Here is a 17,913-nt window from a genome sequence, read left to right as displayed (position 1 = left end):
TCAGCGCTGGTGGGTTGCACTAGCAGCCACCCAGGTCGCTAGCAGGGGGAGATACCAATACTTTGAAGCACAGAATAAAGGAGTTTCTTGACATCCCACATTTTAGTTTATACAAGAATCATCCAGGAGGGGAGGTGATACAGCCTCTCTTCATAATCTTCACATTTCAGAAACAACTATTTGCAATTTCGTAAGATGTGTGGGGTAAGATTTGCTACCAGACCCCTCTGCATCCAGGCCTTTACATCCATGCTGCTCAGTCAAGTACCTCTGACTTGATGCAAGCACTTCACTTGACCGAATCCCAAAAGAGTAGAGAGAGACTCTCTGCCTGTTACCCTGCTTGGCCTGGTTGAAAAGTGGGATGCAGAAGTATAAGAATCTGTAAGGAAAGCAGGGGGGGGGAAAAATATAGAAGACCCTGAATGCTTCACAAAACCACTGAGCCAGGGAAACAGGAAAAGGTAGCGTGAAACAGCAGAAAGATCGCCAGAATAGAACAGGGGCCAGTGAGGAAGTGGGTGAATTAGCAAAGTAAGAAGGGTGGAAAGCTGTTTTAATCTTGTTACAGGGTTTGGTTGTTTTGCTTTGCTTTGGTTTTCTGATGCTTGCTTTTGCAAAGCCCTGATTTGTAAGGGAAGCAATTCTACAAAGTCTCAGTTTTCATTAAAAAAACAAACATCCTTAATCCTCACAGCTGCAGAGAGGGTGGGAAAAAAGCTTAGAACTGCACTCTAGCATACCCAAATGGCTGGAGAAAACAAGCAAGAAACAAAATGATTGATTTTAAATCCTCAGGGAATCTAAGTCCTGTTCATGGTGAGACTTTGTTAACTACAGTTTCGTATTTAGTGTTACCAGGACTGAACGGATGGAAGAGTACAATGATGACGACAACACGACGAGTATTGTAATAAGAGCAAAAGAAAGGAGCAAAGTGTGCAGTAGAGGAAGCAGGTTTGCCGAAAAGAAAATGCCTACTTACTTGCTTAAGGATATCACACGCTGCGCTGATCGATGCTGGAGCAAGATGAGAAGTCCAGATATAACAGTACTGGATTTATTTAGCTCTATGAAGGGAACTGTTAATTTTAAGTGTCTGGAGTTAAGGTCCCAAACAGTGAGCAGGTCAGGTCCAGAAACCAAAAGCAGTCTCCCTGCCTTAGTGCCAATCAAGCCAGTGTTTTACAGGATGGCCCAGCAAGAAGCACTGCACAATTTTGGTGGGTGTCCAGTTTGCTGAACAGCTCTCCCCTTGGCAGGGGAGAGATTTGCTTCTCAGTTTTTCATTTTGATGTCTCACACAGCAGCTTAGCACTTTCTTTATATAAACAGCTACCTTCATCCACTTTATATTCTTTTCTAATGCTCAGGTTTAGAGAGTGGAGGCCCCTGGTTATGCTGGGATTCAGTTATGTTGTAGGAGAGTCCTAGCTGTACTGCACTCTGCTAAAGGAAAAAGAAGAGGGAAAACTCCTGTACAGAAGCCAGTAGTGGTCATTTCTGAAGAAAAGCTGATGCAAGGAGCAATCACTAATAACCAAATGGTTTCCTCAGAGTTGTAATTCTTTCCCTTGCCAGATTTAAGGGCTAGCCCCAGAAAGGTATGAGGGAAGTGTGTTCTTGCCAAGATAACACACTAATACTAGAAAAGACTACTCATGAAATAGTGACTGCTTTGGGGTATTGCTGTGGCACTGCAAACTGCCTCTGACAATTAATATATGGCTTATAAGAGTTGAGTCTTAGAAAAGGGAGACCACATTACCCAGGGACAAAATAAAACCATTTTTACAAGATTCGTTTCTATCGAAGAAAGTTTCCCACTAATAGCAGTGGAAGATGTTGATCAGCTCGCAGACTACTTCTTTAAAATCAGCTTAAGGACAACATTGCAATCACAACAGCATTATGTGGGGGCATTTTTGTCAGCATTGACAATTTTTATCCTGTACAAATGGTGGTGTTTAACAAAGACATATGTTTACACAGATGGAGGAGGGAGGTTGTAGTAATGGTGTGATTGAAAGTAAATTGGATTGGTTGAGTAGCTGATGCCAGCTGCCATTTCAGTCTAGGAGTAGGTGGGTACTCGAGATGGGCTGTAGTCGCCGGGACCGCATATTGAAAATTTGCTGGGTACTTGTTATCGTCCATGTAGGGGATCCCAAAATCATCACTCAGCAGCTGCCGTAAGCCCCCGAAGCGCTTTAGCTACAGCTTTTGCTGCTGCTCCATTTGGCTAAGCGAGGAGGTCACTTCCTGAGGAAACCTTTCACAGGACCCCGTGCGGCGCAGAGAGGTGGCTCGGGGCTCAGGATTCAGCGGGACACTTTGGGTTTGGGTGTCCCCATCCTCAAGGAAACACACAAAATGTTCATCAGTGGCATTTAAGCACAAAGCTTTTTAGAGGTGGGCACACAGGTGAAGGCCAGACTTGAGTATCCTTACAGTTCTCCAAATGGAGAACTTGTTTAAAGACCGCCCTCTCTATCCTCCCCCAGTGGTGGTTGACCATCCAACAAGTCAAACACAAAGACAAGCGTAGTGTTGTTTAGCCAGAATAGTAGGACATCGGTCTTGCATGAGAAACACCGTTCTTGGAGCTCTAACACTTTGGTTGGCCAGAGAGGGGCTCCTAAAGGCAAAAGCCCATTTTCAAGATTTGGGCTTGTATGAGCTATCATTACTGGAATATTCAAGTACTAATTGCTGTAGAGCTAAATGCTGTAGACCTGTGGGCCTCATCTTTTTTCACTTGATGGTAGTCTCTCAGGAGCAAAGGGTCCACTCCTCCCCACATCTCTTTGTGTACAGGCCCTCCTGCAGTCTGGTGCAGAAAAGGACAAGGGAGGGCTGGGCTACATTCGAGCTTTCGCTTCATTTTGTGGCATTAGGTGTTTTTCTTCTCTTCTTCCTACTCCGACTAATTTATACGCAGGTAACTTTTACACATTAAGGATCTTCACAAGTAGTACTCAGGTCTAGCTCTTACCGTAGTTTACCAGATGTCAATCCACTCTACAGGGAGATCAGCGTCATGCTTCCTTAGGTATTATCTTGTATATTATGAACAGTGTCTCAATAAAGCATTTTATTTTTAAATTTAGATACGTTACAATTTTTAAAAGTTCTAAAGCTATTTTGAGGGGTTTCCCCTAATAGCTACCATCTCCCTGTCATGATTTATAGACCCTTGATTGAATTGTACCTGACTATTTAGCTACGGCACTAGTGATATCTGCATCAGGGTTCATTATACTGAGGGTGGTATATGTGTACATGGAAGGCTGAAGAAAAAAGAAACCAGAGCACAATATGGCATTCTCAACTCATCTACCCCAGACACACAAATATAAACTGCAAACATAATATTAAAGAGGTAACGACGTTTGAGACATCTCAGGTGAAGGACTAGCCACCACCAGCTTTCATTTACGGGATCCTAGCTTTGAAGTGGGTAACATGTACCGCTTCGGTAATAAGCACTCCAAAGGCATGTTTCAAGATGCTGTTTTCACAGTGAAGGCTGTGAAATGGTGAAGTGTGTTTTTTTTTTTTCTTAGAATAAAATTTTGCAGGATGGCCCAGAGCATTTTCATTGTTGAAACCACTACAGTGAAAGCGATTTCAAAACCAGTCATTATTTACTTTATGTTTGCTTATTATGTTGAAGGGTCCGGATATAACTTCATTTAAACAGCAACGGTAGCCTTCGAGCACACGTAATTTACTGTTACAAACAGCAATGCATTTTATACACCAGAACATCTACACATATGGAGAAACAAAACCAGCTACATTGACTATAATAATAAGATTGCCTCAGCAGCCTAAATGACAGAGTTAATGCTCAACTATGTTAAATGGCTGCTATTTCCCTATTATAGTGGGTGATATATCTTCATTGTTTCAGTAATGTAGCCAACAATTGAGAGCTAAGTAGTAGCCACTCTTCACCTTCAGTAAGCTTTACAGGTATTTTATATGCAAAGAAATAGACTCCTTAAAATATGCCATTTACTACATCCCACTGAATTACAGTGTATAAACAATAATGGTTATTTGCTAAAACATTACAGCACATATTTGTTGTAGCAAAGGAGGTAAAGCCATGAAAACCAAGGACAATGTATAAGCTTTTAGTTTTATACCAAGATAATGAACGCGAATGGCTTTGTCAATATTAAACGTGGGACTTCCATATTAACAATATAGGGTTTTATAATCAAAAATCTATTATGGTAGTTTAAGTTTTTATTCAGAAAAAAATTAATCTTGCAACAATACAAATTAAACCATCACCTTTAGACAGCCTCATGTAATGTTAAATTAGTGCTGTTCCTCTGGCCAGGAGGAGCAGCCTTTTGCAAGTGGAGAGCCTGTTCTTCTGCGAACCGGCATCCAGCTTCCCTCCCCGCCCTCCCACCCTTCCCAAAAAAAGGACTCCCTGTGCTGGATCTTCTGCCTGCCCTTCAAAGTTTAATACAAACCAATGCACCCTGGATTCTTCCCCAATGAAGGAAGCATGGCCAAAAGGTCACACGACAGTCGGGACATCTCATTGTGCTATCATTTTCAACCTGTGGTCCAGGGGGAGGAGGGGAATTTAACTAGAACATGCTCTTGAAAAGGAACTAAAAAAAAATACCATGTTCGTATCAGCTATATGATGGTGTACATATGGGGAGTCTATAAAGGAGGTCACACCTTCTTAGAGAAGTGTTCAAGGATAGAAAACCACTAATGACATTAACTGCTGGAAAGGGCGTAAACGCCACTGTTGGGGTGATGCTTTAATATATGTGAAGACAGCAAATGCCTCAGGCATGCATTGCATGTAGCACTACTGAAATAAATCAGCAAAGCTTTTGAAATATACCATAACATATGCAAAGATAGCTGAATATTTTTTGGGAAACCAACTAGAAAGGGTATCTGTTACCAAAAGTTGTTCCTTACCTAGAACTTCAACAAATCAGTAAGGTCTATTTTGAGAAGAAAATTGGCTTTCAACCATGCCTGGCTCACGATGCAATCCTGTGTATAACTCAGTAAGGAAAGTTGCTTATGAGAGGTTTGACTTTTCTACTCCAGGCCGGAGGAGTTCACACAGTGCAAAGGCCTCTCGTAAAATGGAGGGCGGTTCAGCTTATTGTTGTAAGGAAGCATGAGCTAAGAATCGGAGACAGATTCTTCACAGAATTTTGCACTTCCCAGGATTCCTGAGCAATTTGGGTAAACAGACTCAGTTGTGCAGTCTGTAAAACGAGGCTAGTAGAAAAACACCTTTGTAAAGACCTCGTGTTACGGATGTTCGCCTTTCTGTGGGATATTAGGTGCGAGCGGAGTGCCGGCTGCCCCGGGCGAGCTCACCGCGCGCTCACGTGGTAGCTCGCTCTCCCCTTTCACGAGCAAAGGTCCAGAGGGGCAGTTCCCACGGTGAAGCTGACACGGCAATTCCCTGCTCCGGTGGGTTAGCACACCCGCGTCCCTGAAGGACCTCAACAAGAAGAGGTATGGAACAGCAAGGCATTACTTCAAACCAGCAGTACTCCCTTATTCTCTGTATTCACGCTTAACTCGGTGCTCTGATAGGAAATGAAAGCAACAATCCTGTCATGTGGTGGGTCTGTGGTATTCACTTGTTTATATCCGCTACTTAAAAGACCCTTTTCATGCCAGTCAGACATTTTGCCATACACTGCTGGCATAGGAGTGCTTTTCACATAAGAAGTTTGCTTCTAGTTCTGGTGTTATTGAGCTCCTTAGAAACGCTGCTCAGATCAGCACAAGCACTGCCGGCTGACCTGAACTGTAGGCGCTGGGCAAGCGTTAAACGCGGGGGTGCTGCTGGAAATCATTTAGCTACCAAGTTCTGTGCAGTCTTCATGCCATGAAGAGACCGAGCTGCTGGGAACTTGATCCAGAGAGCAGCCTTCAGATACTAATGTAATAAACAACTTCTACCACGACAACCGGCACAAAAATATGGTAAGAGTGTGCATCTCCTCCGAGACGTTTTTGTATCTCCAGACAACTCTAACTGCTTCAAAGGATCTTAATTTATTCCACAGGGGAAGCTCTAACTCTTCCAGTCACCAACAAGCCCAGTGCAACATGCACATAAATGAACAATAACATGAAGAAATTTTCAAAGAACGTAAATTCTGATGTGGCACATGCATCAGCTTACAGAGGTAGACCTTGCTCTCCATGTTTTAATCAATCTACATGCAGACTTACTGCAAATTTAAATTAGCTTTTTTCAACCCTATTCAAAGCCTGCATGTAAAGCAGGCTAAACAAGTAGAGCATTGCCTGCTCCATGTCAACTACAAGAAATAGGACAATTTCTTTTTGTAACAGCTTTATATTAAGCTTTAGAGCAGGAATCTTAACAGCCAGTCTCACCCGAGGCTAATTAGATGCCATACCTCACTGAAGAAGTCTCCAGTGATCCCACCACTCACCCCCTTTCGCCAAATAATGTGCTCTCAACTTTTCCTGAAGAATTAGTCAGAATCTGAGATGGGTTGAGAGGTTATTCTCATCTCTATCTTCATTTATTTTCAATCCTTAATTTTAACAAATAGATTTGTTCACATCTTAGGAATTCCAAATACAGAATAATTAGGTACAGATGAAGAAACAGGGAAGACTATATAGTCCAGCTTTCTGCAAAATGAATACAGCAAGGAATGCCGCTGCTAATTTTTATTAGGTATGTTTTTAAACTCTGCTAGTTGACAGCTGGAGCGTTGTTCACAGGTAAAAAAAGGAGAACCCACATTTCATTTTACATTGCAGGCAGTTACGGGAGTACTTCACACCTGCCAGTTTGCATCTGCCTAGGTATTCAATGTTTTCTTCCAAATTAGCCCCATACAGTACTCTCCCCATCAGCTTACATGGCCTATGGCAAAACTCAGCAACATCAGCTATTTTTGTATGGAATAAGCCATAGGTGATTGTGGAGTGGGAAAGCTAGAGTATATTGCAGTTCACAATACTGCAGAATGGTTGCAGTGCTTTGACAGCTGTTCACAGAGGCACAGTTATGAGCCTCAATTTTGCCTCTACCTATCCCATCAGCATTTACTCTTATTATGAAGAAACATGGTAGTGATTATTCTATTACGCTGTACACGGCTATAACCCTAGGACAATTCAGGAGCTTAAACCATGATGTATGCAGTGGCTTCCTTGGCAATCGAGTACCTTGCAACTAGTGCAACGCGATACCAGTGCTCCGTCTCCCAGTTCAGCTTCTTTTTGGAAGCCTCTAATTTTGCAGTCATTTTTTTTGGTCATCTCCTTAGGTCAGAGTAAAAGGGCTTTCTTATCCTTAATCTGACCTCTGAAAAAGTACAGGCATAAAATTGTGTGCTGTGTCTTTTTTTTTTTTACTTTTTCAAAATAAGAGGTTTCTCCAGGAATGTTGATTCTTCTTAATTTCCCTAAATATGACCTACACAGCATCAGTTATTTTAAAAAAAAAAAAAGCTAATGTCCAAAAAAACCCCCTAAGAATGAATTTGAGATGATGTCTTTAAGTAGCTTCTATTTACCTACATTTTACAAAAACTTTGTTTAAAATGCAAGCATGTTCTAAACATACACAAAAGCCCCAGTGTGATATGCAGCAAAGGTCTCACTATGCCTGAACATTTGCATTCCTCTCTGTTAAATTGAAGATGAAAAAGATGTACTTCTAATACCACAAATAGCTTAAAAGGATGTCAGAACATTTAAAAAGGCACCAGTCATATTTTGTTTAGTTATATTATTCTTTATTATTTTACAATATATTTCAAAAACTTTTATAGATGCCTTAAACTGTTCTACAAGAGCTGCAATACTGTCATAAAAGCACACCTACAGACCAAATGCACAAACAAACTGTAATACCTACTGGTATTGAACCATTAATATGCAAAGGGTGTAGTCTTTTAGTAAATAGATGTGCACTAATGCAAATGCAAACAGATGTTAATGCAGAAAAGTAAAACTCTGCATTCATGGCTATAGAACAGAGGACTTTTCAAACACATTTGGTACTGTAACATTCTAGACAGCAATATGAGTAGTATTACATACTTAAAGCAATACATGCCCTGAAAAGCCTGTATTTTCAATCTGTGCGTGTAAACCTGAATCAAAAATAAACTAGATATATTAAAAAACATGAGACATCTAGTCTGCCAACAAGCTTTTTTTTCTTTTTTATCCTAGAATGACAATTAACTTGGGTGGGTGAACTCTGACCTGCGTTATTATTTTACATTATCATTTCCTCAGCATTTCTGTAGTATTATGACAGCCTGTGACTTTTTTTTTTTAATATTCCTTGTGCATAGGCACAGGGGAGTAACTTTGATGCATTAAATTTTTTTTTCTGAGTCTCCAAGTGGTAAATATAATTAATATTATAGCAAATACATTACCACAAAAAAGCGTTGTATAATGAGGTTTATAACATTATTTAGAGTTCTCAGCTGTATTTCTCTGCAACAAGGCAGTGGCACTGCAGTTTTCAAGCACTGTGTATTGAATCCTCTCAGGCACACAGTGTTTACTAACAGCTCAGATATATATTATTCTCTACCTACAGAAGTTTTGCTTTTATTATCACTTCTGGTCACAGAAATTATCAAGACATCTTTAATCTATACTGTCTGTAAGTAACAAGGTAAAGCCAATTGTTTGCATATGTTTTTAAGCCTATCCAAGCTGATGTGCTTTCATGGGAGTCTCATGAAAGACGTTAGGAGGGAACAGTAATTACAGATCAGATTTGTTAGGTAAAAAAATAAAAAGGGTTAAAGTCAAAATTTATGAGTGTGGCACTGTGGCAAAAGAGGCATTCAGTTCTGCTTTATTCTTCAAGTTTAAAGTTTCAGTTACCATTAAATATTTGCTAACAGTGAACACCATTTCTTAACCAAATACAGTCTACATCCCTCTATTCTCTGCAAACAGAGCTCCAATGGGTCATCACTACATTAGACCACAGCTTTTTTTGCTAGTCTTCCCAGCTAGCCTAAACAGCAGTCAGTGGTATGTATTAGTTATATACATCAGTCAGTCACACCCATCATTACAAATATGTTCTTGTTTATTTACTGTACCATGTATGTATACATATTTGTGTTTATTCAATCCCTTATTTCTTAATCTCAAGCACTCCAATGGTTAAGGGCAGGCTGGGGAAAAAAAATCAATATACATAAAAGGGTTATAAATTTCAAGTCTGTAGTGATTCTAGTTTAATAGCAAAAGGGGAACGTTGTGCTCATGCTGTGAACATGATTGGCAAAAATAAAGGCAAAAAAAGAGGCAGACTATATTTTTCTCTGGAGTCAAAAAATCTAGAAAATTAAACAAAATAACCTTAGTCCAAAGGGATGCAGAAATAAAAAGGGCATTTTATTTAATGCACAACTAGAGCTATTAAGGATTTTCTTTCACAGAGGCCCTGAGACTTGAGTTAAATGGATTCTCCCTATCGTGTTTCATGTGAAGTCAAACTTAAAGCTCTATACGCATAAACATTTGGTATATAAGTGGACCCATTTTTAAAAAGTGAAGCAGTAAAATATACATGAAAAACAAATGAAAGAACAATTTGATTGGAGGCCTCTGTACTTTGACCCCTGCCCTATCAGGCTAAACGTCCAATAAAATGTAAAATGCAGCATACATTTGCTTAATCTAAAATTTTTGTGATGATTTATTGCAAATTGCACTTGGCAGTTCACCACACCAATGGAAAACTGGCCCCCCTGTTGGTTCATTCATACAGTCTTTTAACACCAAATACAAGTCACCAGTAGAAAGATCTCGATAGAAAGTTTGCTGCCGTGCTGAGCCAGCTTGCTGCACCTTCTGGGTGTGACCCAACACGAGACACTGCTTTGTCCTGTTCCTTAGTAGGGCTTTCATCTTCTGGTAAATATTCAGGTAGATCTGTATTCTGCTCTACTTCTACTGGAGTATCTTGGAACGGAACCAGCATCTGGTACAACACAACAGATTAAAATTATGTCAAATGTTGTAACTTAAGAAAGTTACACATATATACACATTCAGGATGACAGGCATGCATGTTGTGAGACTCCTCCCCATCCCCCTATACAGCAAGAATATAAATGGAACCTACTGTGTATCTGGAATCTATGCTTAGAAGATACACAAGAGAAGCTTTGGCTTAACAGGCAAGAAAAAATATCAAATAAATAAATAAATAGCCCTTTTACTGTAGTTGTGAAATAAAAACACTTCAGCAACTGCAGCCAAAAAAAAAAAGGTTCACTGTGATCCTTTTCGTATCATTAAGGAGAGAAACAATTACAGTATTTTTGTCCTTCTTCTGAACAATAAGTTGTGTAAAACTATTCTATGGATACATGTCCTGACACAGGATACCCTTTATTCTCCTTGTACTGTATGTGTAGCACTCCCAGTTACAAAATTTTGCCTGGCATCAGATGTTATGGGCACAGAGGTGCTGGTATTAAAGAGACAGCTGAGCTAAAACAATTGGTATTTAGAAAGATACATATCCTACCTCCTCACCACTTTCACTTTTCACAACTTGCTGTGCCTTCATAACTTTGGTTGATGCTATTGCCGTTGCCAATGCCTGCAAGTACACAGAAAAAAAAAACAGAGCTTAGTGTGACAGAATGCAATAATGTGAGGATCTGGAGGGTTACTGAGCACTTACCTCTGCTTTTAAGTCTGAGCGAATTCGGACCACGCACCTTTGAACAGCCATTTGAAAGGTAAAACTAATAACACCTTTAATTTTCAACAAGGCTTCTTCACAAAGATTCCTTCGAGACTAAAAAACAAACAAAAACCCCACACTAAAGTACTTCCATAATACACCATGTGAAAATGCTAACAATTAATTGTTAAGGAATTCCTCTATGTCTAAGGGCAGGTAGTTACTCAACAGCATTTTTGTAAAAGAAAAACTAAGACTTACATTTTAGTGCACAAATATTAGACTCTCTTGCCCCTCAAAAAAATCAAACCAAAACAAAAACCAAAAAGAAAAGAAAAAAATTGCTTACACTTTAGAAGTCAAAGAAGGATGGAATCAACTGTAAATAATTAGAGAAAAGTGCTGAAAAGCAAAGAATGTTTTTCTCCGTATGATCAGCTAAACAGTCCCCTCTGGTTAAGTTCTGATTGACTGAAGTGCTCATTGATGAGTAGTTAGTGTTTAAGTTGCTATTTATCAGACACCTTGCCTCCATACTGACTGAATTCATCAAAGCAGCTGTTGTACCTTTCAGCTGCTTCATCTGTGGCAGCTCATGGACATCACTGCACAGCATAAGCTTACTTCTTATTTCAAAGGGAAAATATTTGGTTGATAACCCATGGAATGTTATGTTTAAAGCAAGTGACATTGCCTACTGTGCTGTAACATCACATTGACCTGTACTAGTTGCATCTGTTCTACATTATCTTAGAATGTTGTATTTTTTTTTTCCTTTTAATATTTGCACAAGATGGTTGTAACAAAAAGGATTAAAATATACTTGGAGAGACTGCTAACACAGAAGGGGAAAAAAGAAAAGATAACACTGTACCAGAAATAAACTGACAACTTTATGCAGGTTCAAAATAATGATGTATTTAACTTTCACTGCAAGTTTCTGCAAGGTTTGTTTCAAAGCATATTTATATTAGTTATCAAATAATTACTGGTCAGTACTTGGGATAGTTTCATGCACAACAAGTAAATTAAGTTATTTTAATATCTGGAAGAACTAACTGAAGCAGTTTTTTTTTTTTTAGCAGTTTAGCATATATATTGAAACAATTCATTTGTGTAAGTTTATGTCTTGAAATAATTAACATTTTCAACAGTTTAAAAAAAAACATTGCTGGATAGGCTAAATTTCTCATACAGAAGAAATATTTGATGCAAATATTTGATGCTTGCATGAGTGAAAGTCAAAACTACTTTTGGACACAAGCAGCAAAACATTCACAGCTTATTAGCCTAAATAAATAATTTATGCTTACATAGGCGTATAGCAGTTCTGTGACAGGATCTGGCTTTTTACTCTGAGATCCAGCTTAAGTCACAGGCACCTCAGTTGAATTTGAAATGAGTTTTTCAGTGATCAGATAGCTGGTGAATTACTTCTTAAAGACAAAACATACTAAGGTCCATACAGACGCCATAAAGAGCTGGAAGCTTGGCACTTGCTGCACACAATCTTTTGCAAAGTATGTCTAACTACAGCAATTAGGCACAAACCCCAGCAATGCACATCGAGACATCTTTCTGCATGGAACCCCTGAAGCATGGGCAGAGTAGGACAGGTACATGGTAGGACAGGTGAAATTTAGATTATTTCTTGCACACCTTGTCCTGCTAGACTACTGAACACCGATTACCATATCCTAATAGATACTACTAAAATGTACTGCTTCATTTTTTCCTTTTTTAAAAGCTTATCATCAAATTTGATAATTAGTTCTTAAAATAAAAACATCTGACTCCACACTAAACAACAACCAACCTTTCCCCTCCCTTCCTGAAATAATCAATATCTACTATTTGAGGTTTCAAAATCCACAAGCATTTGTAGGATTTGCAATCATTCCTATCAGCAGCTTCTTGTTTCAAATCTAAATGGCAAAACACAGGTAAACGGAGAACACAGTATTGACAGCCCTGCATTTACTTATTATGCCTTTTACCACTCGTATGTGCCACCTAATATTCTTTGCTAGTTAAGTCGGGAATAAACTGTTGAATGAAACTAAGCTGCTTTTATTGTTTACATCCATCATCATTCTCCCAGTCCCAACTTATCCTGACATTTAAAACAGCATTATAGGGATGTTTAACTGCTGGGTGGGCACCTGGGATATCACTAACATTTCTTTAATCATCTGATGAAATACAGACCTATGTACACTAGCCATCTTCAGCCAGCGCACAGTCAGGTTTTTCTTTTCTTCAGCAATGAGCTAAGAAAACATGCTGGCATGCTCTAGGCAACTACAGAAGCCTGCAGTTTTGCTCTCTGGAGCTGAATATCTAGATATCCTACACTTTTTCAGAATACCTTTGCCTCAGCATTTAAGAGGGAAGCTCCACAATCTTGCTAAGTTCCATTTGTCAAAGAACACAAAGAAACACTTTTAAGATAGAACCAGACTATAGCCAGAATATCTAAAATCACGAAGTAGAAGTGCATTAAATTTCTTGCTTGGAGATAGCTATGAACAAACAAATCAACTACAAGCTTAAAACCAAACCAAAACAACTTAACAGGAGACAACCAATTGGACTGAATTAAAAAAAGCTTCAAAGTACAAAAGCCAATGTGTTGACAAAGCACTGCCATTCAGACAGAACAAGTGCTGGAAGGACAAAACTGTAAAAAATATTTACTTTGTATAAAGTGAGCTAGAGCAGCATGTTATTTCTAAAGGAATTAACTATGGTCTTACGAAAACAGCATGACGGGTATGCTGTTGATAAACTGGGCCTGTGGACACGCTTACTTGGCAAAATGTAAAGCAACAAAGCGAAGGATCAGGTTTGATCATTTAAAATGGGTACAAAACTGAAGATACAGAGTCCGGAGGGCACTTGTGGATAACATGCTTAAACAGTCTACATGCTGTTTGGCAGCCGTAAAAAGGCAAACATGGCCCTGGGGTGTTATCTACAGGGGTATGGTAGATAAATCCGTAGAAGTTATTCTGACATTACATAAAGACTCAGTGAGACCTCATTAACTCAAATGCCATTCTGGTCACTACAGTAGAAAAGATCTCACAGACAATGAAAAGATGTAGCAAAACCAGCTCAAAGAAAATACAGCATTTCTAAATTAAGAATAATAAAAAAAAAAACAAAACAGTGTCTGAAATCTCTCATAACTAAAAGGAAACTTTTTTTTTAGTCTAACACACCAATACAACCACAAGATACCCTTAAGTGAAACTGCTGAAGGTACCTTGTTTATTCCATTCTTTCTTGAAAAAGGAAAGAAAATTAGGAGAGGTGGAAACAGAATAGTTTTTTTAGAGTAATCAGAAAGCCATCAAGGAAACTGCCTTAAAACATCTTCTTTAGATATTCTGAGTAAGCTTAATTTATGCAAGATTTTATACATATCTTGTGATTCAAAATACGATTCACAGAAATTGCTGACAATTGATGATGCCACACAAGTAGCCTAAATACATTATTTTTGTGGGCAAAATACATGTCAGTACAGCATGCCCTATTTACTTAAATGCTGAAGGTTTCCTTACCGAATCATCAAGGCCATCTATATGCAAAACCACTGTCTTGGCACGCTTATTTGTGCTGCCGAGGAAAAACTGTGCTTTCCGTCGACGATAATTCATCTCATTCACATTGTCCATGTCTGACATGTTGGAAGACTGAAGGATATCATAGACTTCAGAAGCTAAAAGTTTAGTCTCTCCCGGTGTAGTGGTCCTTAAAGAAAAGAGGGATTAAGATTTGTAAATATTTGTTTTTACATTAGTACTCCAAAACAGCTGCTGATTATGTCCTTGCAACTAGAATACTCCACGTCATACAGAAATACAATTATACAGTCAATCCATAGCAAAAATTTTAAAAGAGGAGAGGAGAAATTAGGCAAAGCTATTTCCTTTCCCATACTCCAATTTATGTCGATCTGTTAATTCTAATATTATAAACAAGCCTGTGTTCTCAAACAACACAAATACAGCTTACATCAGTTTGACAACTACAAACAAAACATGGTAGTAGATGCCAAGTACACCGCTGTTACTTTGTTCGTGTTGAGCTTTTTTTTTAAAACAAAAGATCTCCAACTGCCTTGTGATACGTTTCATTTCCCACTTTCCTTGTTACGTAATAAAAATAATTTCTTTGTAGAACTGTAATCTTTCCAAATGTTTTCTTCTCCAAAGTTACTGAGCATCAACATCAAAGCAGAATCCAAAGGTTATTTCTGATTAGACTAAAATTTATGTATGAACTACATGATAGCATTTTTTTTAGATAGAAAAAAATTGCAGATAATAGACCGAACATATATTAATTTCTTATGATTAATTAAAACTAATTTTAATAAGGTATTAATATAAATCTGTTGTCCAAATTCAGCCCTGTTTTAATTATACCAGTGATTTAAAGCTATGTGCAGAAACAAAATTATTACCGCATCAACTTGCAATTAATCTTAAAATGATGAATGACAGCTTTGCTGCTTTGTTTAGCAAACACTAAGTAAGTAACAAGTACCTTTAGATTTTTTTTTTTTCCCATTTGACTTCCTTAATTACCATACATTAAACACATTTTCCATCCTACTATACGGACAAGAAAGAACACTGAAGGAAGCATGTTAGGACTTTTCAACTTGTAGGGGTCCCAGCTAGCCTTTTTTTTTTTTTTTTTTTTTTAAATTCTCTGCACCTTGTTTTGAACAGCACCCATTTGGAGAGGAAAACGTGAGTTCTTGTGATCACTGACTACACTGATAGCATTCAAAGAAAAAAAGAAAAAGAAAAAAAAAGAGGATAATAAGCAAACAACCAAGTCCTAAAATAGCAAAGCATTTCAGCATATGTTCAATTTTAAATACATGCTTACGTTCTGCTTTCTTACAGAAAAAAACCCACTTATGCTAATTCACAGAAACAAGTGCTGGGAACTCACAAAGATTTCAACTTCAACCTTCCATAATTTATTAGATAAAGTAACAGAATAGATGATAAAGTTGTGCAAGCTGATGTCTTGAGGGAGTAATAAATTAGCTTGTGCAAAAGCTACATCTTATCAAATTACTAAGAAATTTAGCAAGCCGTTAGTTTTGGCAAATTCTTTCAACAACAAAAATCCTGCCCATATCAAGTGATTTACAATAGAGAATTTATTTTTTTTCCTAAGTTTAAATACAGTTAACTAAGCACACTATTGAAAATGTCACTATCCCACCTACAGCACCCACTACGCTGTTGGTAAGAGTTTTTGCTTGAATACAGTTGTACTATTGCATCCCAGAGTTAAAAAAAAATTCAAAAAGACAAATGAGAAGTAAAACATACCTAATATTAGCCATTATATATATATGCACATATATATATTATACACAAAAGAAAGAGAATTTAAAGTTATCAATTTGTCAGCAAATATAAAACATGCAAGTGCCTAAAAGTAAAAACTAAAAGTAAAAAATGAACAGTGATTTTCACACGTTTTGTGCTCCCAACATTATAGTTGGCATAGTTCTTGGAAAACTAATGACCTAAGATTAACTGTACTACTGAAACAACCTGTTGATTTGAAAACACAAATTTAAATCTGCTCCTATTTGATACAAGTATTCTAAGATATTCCTAAAACAAGTCTATACAGGTAAATGTTACGAGTATGCACATGCACACTTGAACAAGCTACTCAGATAATTTCCTGTATTTTTCTAAATGGAGGATTACTACTATCTACCACAAAGTTACAGATGATAACTCTAGTTACCCCTCTTACATTTAAAAAAAAATCCCAAACACAAGATTTTAATCTTACATAAAGAGAATCTGTTGCAAAATAAGCAATGGACTGTGTAATAAGAAGAAGCATGAAACTTTTATTCACATAAGAATATCAGATTGCAAAACAATCGCCAATAAAGGTATAAGCCAGTTTTATCCTGCAGTAATGAAATACTATGCTTTCAGCAACTCAGTTAAAAAAACCAAACAAAGATACACAAAATTCCACACAAAGCCTTCTACAATTAGTGTACTGGTAAAATGAGTAAATACAAGTTTTGCATCAATCTGTTATTCTTTCATTAAAGTAATTTATACAACAGCTATAAAAAGAATAGAAACCTTAATATCTTAGTATCAGACTAGATATAAGGAAGAAATTTTTTTACAATGCAGGTGGTGAAACACTGCAACGGGTTGCCCAGAGAGGTGGTAGATGCCTCATCCCTGGAAACATTCAAGGTCAGGTTGGATGGGGCTCTGAGCAACCTGATCTAGTTGAAGATGTCCCTGCCCACGGTAGGGGGGCTGGACTAGATGACCTTTAAAGGTCCCTTCCAACCCAAACTATTCTATGATGCTATGACAATTGTAATCTTGGGGGGGGGGGAGGATCTCTATCTAGAAGTAAGTATAATAAACCCTCTCTATTGTAAAACCAAGGTGACATTCAACACTGACTCTGTTTCTTTATACACTGTATTGATAACAAAAAGATAAACACAATAAAACTACATGTAAAATTAAAACATTGTAGAATAGTGGAAGTTTTTTTAAAAATAAGGAAACGCATGGGCTGTGGTTTTGTTGCCTGGAATGGAGAAAAAATTGCAACCTTAAGAGAAGAGGGTTCTGAGGGCACTGACACAGGCCCTCCCAGCACCTGCATATCAGCACTTTCAGATACCATTGCTCACAGCTCTCTGACCTTGCCTCCTGCCACCATCAGAGCAGCAGAAGGGAACTCTTGGTCATCTTTCCGCCACCCCCATTCACACTCTAATATAGCACTTTATTCACCACTGAAGGTGCAGGTACATACTATAAAGGCACTATGCAGTTAGAGATTGTTTGAGAACAATCAATCACTGGAACAACCTCCCCAGGGATGTGGCAGAGTCCCCATCGCTGGAAGTTTTCAAGATGCAATTGGACAGGGTGCTAGGTAGTCTTATCTAGGTTCCCTTTCCCAGGAAGGGTTGGACCAGATGATCTTTCAAGTTCCCTTCCAACCTGGGCTGTTCTATAATTTTATGACTACTGTTCTGCTACCCTGTTAGGGAAATGGTAGTCTCTAGTTAGAGCAGAGTAACAGTTGGTAAGAGTTGGTTACCATCTCTTTCAGAGGCGGCAACATCTTACATTACTTCAGCA

At 38.2% G+C, this 17,913-nt stretch overlaps 1 protein-coding gene across 8 annotated transcripts in view; it reads right to left on the bottom strand.

Annotated features, from left to right (window-relative positions):
* Nucleotides 1-7,771: 7,771 nt before the first annotated feature.
* The window catches only part of ARMC1 (armadillo repeat containing 1), a 38,146-nt gene continuing 28,004 nt past the window's right edge, over nt 7,772-17,913 (bottom strand). For 7 of the 8 annotated variants that reach the window (XM_075141761.1, XM_075141760.1, XM_075141759.1 and 4 more), the window contains 4 exons: nt 14,302-14,491; nt 10,730-10,846; nt 10,571-10,645; nt 7,772-10,018 (listed from right to left, as the gene is read on the bottom strand). In XM_075141761.1, coding sequence (XP_074997862.1) covers nt 9,827-10,018; nt 10,571-10,645; nt 10,730-10,846; nt 14,302-14,491 — 574 coding nt within the window. In that variant the 3' untranslated portion in view covers nt 7,772-9,826. The remainder of the gene's footprint in view (nt 10,019-10,570; nt 10,646-10,729; nt 10,847-14,301; nt 14,492-17,913) is intronic. The other variant, XM_075141764.1, reaches the window with a different exon arrangement.

The sequence above is a fragment of the Calonectris borealis genome, chromosome 2, assembly GCF_964195595.1.
Source record: "Calonectris borealis chromosome 2, bCalBor7.hap1.2, whole genome shotgun sequence".
NCBI classification, from domain to species: Eukaryota; Metazoa; Chordata; class Aves; order Procellariiformes; family Procellariidae; genus Calonectris; species Calonectris borealis.
Note: the sequence above shows the minus strand (reverse complement) of the source record. Positions and strands in the feature narration are given on the sequence as shown.